The 4,282-nt window shown below is 36.2% G+C and overlaps 1 protein-coding gene across 1 annotated transcript in view; it reads right to left on the bottom strand.

The window, feature by feature from the left end:
* Positions 1–292: 292 nt before the first annotated feature.
* The window catches only part of ANXA3 (annexin A3), a 59,976-nt gene continuing 55,986 nt past the window's right edge, over positions 293–4,282 (bottom strand). Inside the window, exon 13 of the mRNA XM_017540024.2 lies at positions 293–687. Within this exon, the coding sequence (XP_017395513.1) occupies positions 628–687 (60 nt within the window). The 3' untranslated portion in view covers positions 293–627. The remainder of the gene's footprint in view (positions 688–4,282) is intronic.

Below are 4,282 nucleotides of genomic sequence, written 5' to 3'. Positions count from 1 at the left end.
TCCTGACCTTGCGATCCCCTCACCTCTGCTTCCCAAACTGCTGGAATTACAGGTGTGAGTTACTGTGCCAGCCATCTTATTCCTTTCTTAAAGAAAATGTGATGAACAATGTGATAAACGGAAGCAGTAACAGTTGTCCTGTTTCAAAGATGAGGAGTGGCCGGATGCAGTGGCTCATGCCTGTAATCCCAGGACTTTGGGAGGCTGAGGCAGGAGGATTGTGTTTTAAAATATTAGTTGTTGGCACCAGGCATCAAACAATGTTGGCAAGCTCTGAAAGCAAACAAACAAATTACTTTTGACAAAGCAACAATTTTTGTTATCTTGCTTTATATTTAATGGGTTAGAACTGTAAAAAGATTCTGACTTTGTAAGCAGAAACATAAGTTGGATAGTATTTGCAGATCCTTAATACCTTTTTAAATTTCGTTTACGAGCTACTATATTATGAATGAGATGCTCTAAAATAATAATAACTTTTGTTGTTGTTGTTACAGAACAATGAAAATTCTTGTTAGGAATACAGGTTGCTGTTTACATTTGATTGTTCTCCTAAATATTTCAAGAAAGAAGTAATGGAGCTGTTGGGAAAGCCCATCGTGGACCTTTGGAAGTTATCTTCTTGGTTCAGTCATCTCCACCACATATTTTTAAGAGTGTGATTTCATAGTCTCCAGAAGTATCCGACTGCAAAGAACAAAACTGATTAAGAACAAATACAATATAAATAATGATAGATTATAAATGAATCAAATCCTTTAGCACTAGGGAATTCGCCTAGGTGTGAGACTCATGAGCTACGCCATTTAGTAAAATGGATGATGGAATTGCAGCTATGCCATTTTACTAAACACCATTTTACTAAATGGCATAGCTGCAATTCCATCATTCATTCATACCTCAGTGTAATTATGATTTGGCCAGCATCTTCTTCACAGTAAATAATATTTAGATTCTCCCTTATATATTCCAATTAAATTTCAATTTGGGTTTAATAAAATAAGATTGCATCAGTTACATAATTTTAATTTCTAAAACTTCAAAAGATTATAGTTTTAATAATATTTATCAAACACTTGCTATTCAAAAGTCTTAATGTGTATTAACTACTTTAACCCTTTTAAAAGTTCTCTGCAACAGGTACTATATGTATCCCCATTTAACAGATAAGTAAAATGAGGAAAACAGATTAGGAAACTTGCCCCAAATCTTACCAAGAATAAGTGACAAAAGCAGGATTTGAATTCCTGGCTCCTTAATAACCTGCTACACTGCCTGACTTAGGAAAGTGAAATTAACCACATTTTCAAAGAATATGTTTATCAGTTCCTTTCCCCAAGGCCAACCAAAAATAGATCATTGTTCAGAAAACATACTATGTGAAGTTAAGGCTTAAAGGGCAAAGATACCAAGTTTATAATGCAAAAGACCTCATAGGAGGTCTTTTAATCTGGATTGTGTAAGATGCTCACATTATTTTTATTTTATTTGAGGCAACCCAACCAGTGAGCACTTCTTATCCTTTAAATTTGACATTGGAAACAGCTGTCAGTGGGGTAAATATTCAGGTAAGTGGTAGGCTCATTTAGTGAAGAAGTTAAGCATTACTTTCACAGTAAGACACAATAGGCACTTATACATATTGTTCTGTTTTCTTTATTTTTTGTTCATTTGTTTCACAAAATACATGACTCAATATTCTTCTGTTTTATATAGAATTTAGTTCTTGTCCTATTAGTTTTCCTGTAATGCTCTGCCATAGCAGAGCTGACAAGTCGACAATGCTCCAGTTTTGTATGAAAACACCTCCTTCTAGACATCTCTGATCAAAGCTGTTAACAATTGTTAGGGGTTCTACCAAGTAGCCAATAAAATACATCCAAATAGCTCAAAGTACACTTCACACCACTAATGGCCTACCTGGCCTCTCCACATGTCTTACATGGTTTGAAGATATCTCAAACTCAACACGTGTAAAACCAAACTCATAAACTTCCCTTCACCCTCCCCCCAACAACAACAAAAAAATGCTAAAACCTCATCTTCTTGCGAGGAATGGCACTACTATCTGTTTTTCAAGTTAGGAAATTGAGCGTCATGCTTGCTACCTTCCATTCATCACATCAAGATATCACATCAAATCCCTTAAGTTTCAACGCCTAAATATTTTTGAGTTCTGCTTGCTCTTTCCTCTCTTTGCATTGCCACCAAGCCAGTCACAGCTATTTTAACATGACTATCATAATAGCCTCCTAACCCATCACCCTCTGGCTCTTCTATCCTATGTCCAATTCATTCTCCAGAATGAAGAGATTTCACAGGGATCTTTTCATGATCATAATACTAACTCTTCAAGAGTTCATGCCCAGAACTCTTCAATAGCTTCCCCTTACTCATAAGCTAAAGGCAAAATTCCTTAAACATTGCTAAAAAGGTCCTGCATGATCTGGTCCCTCCATCCTCATTTTTCATTATGCTTCTTCCACCATGAGGCCTCTCCATTTGTCATTTCTTTTATTAGAATGTTCTACTGGCTCCCTTACCTCCATAACATTTGCCTTCTTAATATCTACTTATTTTCCAGATCTGAATCATGATTTTTTCATAGAAGCCTTTCCTGTAAGTCAAGTCCTCCTATTATAGGATCTTTTATCACAATGTCACTTTCCTTTACATTTAACATAGTTGTAATTCTATAAGGGCATAAAATGTCCTCCCTCACTCCACCACCTTTGCTTATAATTGTAACTCTGAGCCTAGCGCATAGTATGCATTTGATTAATATTTTTAATTGAATGAATGAAGTGCAATTCCCTGATCTCAAAGCTCTCTTTCAAGTGAGCTCATCTTGCTACTTGGATTTTATTTCTCAATATTCCCCAAGGTAGACCGGATTTTATTTCTCAATATTCCCCAAGGTAGACCTTCTAATCAAACAAGTGCCTTACAACTTCTTTCCCTCTTGCCTCTTCCCATACCTGTTTCTAGAGCATTTACCTTTAAGACCCCACTGACTAGCAGAGCACCTGGCCCATAGGAGACACTCAACCCATGCTTGTTGACCTGAAAGGAAGGCTCAAGATCCATTTCTCTAACCCCAAACTTCTTTTCTTCTCAATTCCTATGTTACTAGTTCTAAACCCAACAATATAATATTTAATTATATGTTGTTTCAATTATCTTATAATATTTTTAATAACTACCTCAAGTCTCCTCATAGATTATGAGTTTATTGTGAGTGGCTACTATATTTTCCCATAAAAATCTTGGCATTGTGCTATTTATTAAATAAATACAGGATTTGTTGACCAAGGAAAACTACCAAAAAACATAATTTCATCTAAATTTTCCATAATATCTTAATAAGTAATAAGAGGTACACATTGGTTTTTCACCTCTGTTCTTCCTTGCCTTCTTCTTCCCACTAGTCATCTGAGAAAGGTGTCAATGGACAGAGAAATGTCTAAACAATACGTGGAAGAAAGAAGATGGGATGACAGGCTGAGATGATATACAAAATGGAACTCTACCCTGTGAATTTCAAAAACAACCATCTAAAATAATCCTGTTCATCAATGGCAAAAATGTAATGAGATTACTTAATAATATATGTGAGGTGGTAGGAATAAAGGAATCTTGTATTATTTCAAATTGCAAACTGAAGTTTTCAATGACGGATTTTTCTTTTCTATCAAACTACGAATAGTTTAAATGTTTTCTAATACAATAATCCTCAATTACCCAGACCATTAGGGGATGGAGAGCCACTGGTTAATTTAATTTTCTGGTTTGCTGAGGGTGAACTGAAAGCCCTCTTTATGTCTCAACCTTGTTACTGACAGTCTTTAGAAAATGTGTGAGTCTATTTTTCTGCCTTAGTAACTACAATATGGTTAATGTTATTGAATCTTCCTCTGATGATTGAAACTATTGTGATGTGTCAGGACTGATTCAAACAGAATTGAGTGTGAGCAGTTGATGCAATTTGTGCTAAGCCCCAGGCACAGTCTGAGAATTGCCTTTTTGAGTAAGTTCCTGATTTCAACTTATTCATGCATCTCTGCATCTCTTTCTGTAAAAGATTAGTGCAAAAAAAAAGCCTTGATTAGAAAAAGAGAGACAGTGGCCAGGTGTGGTGGCTCATGCCCATAATCCCAGCACTTTGGGAGGCCGAGGTGGGTGGATTACGAGGTCAGAGTTTGAGACCAGCCTGGCCAACATAGTGAAATCCTGTCTCCACTAAAAATGCAAAAACTTAGCTGGGCGTGGTGGTGTGCACCTG

This window comes from Cebus imitator, unplaced genomic scaffold (genome assembly GCF_001604975.1).
Source record: "Cebus imitator isolate Cc_AM_T3 unplaced genomic scaffold, Cebus_imitator-1.0 Scaffold123, whole genome shotgun sequence".
Lineage (NCBI taxonomy): Eukaryota > Metazoa > Chordata > Mammalia > Primates > Cebidae > Cebus > Cebus imitator.
This window is presented reverse-complemented; position numbering and strand designations above follow the sequence as displayed.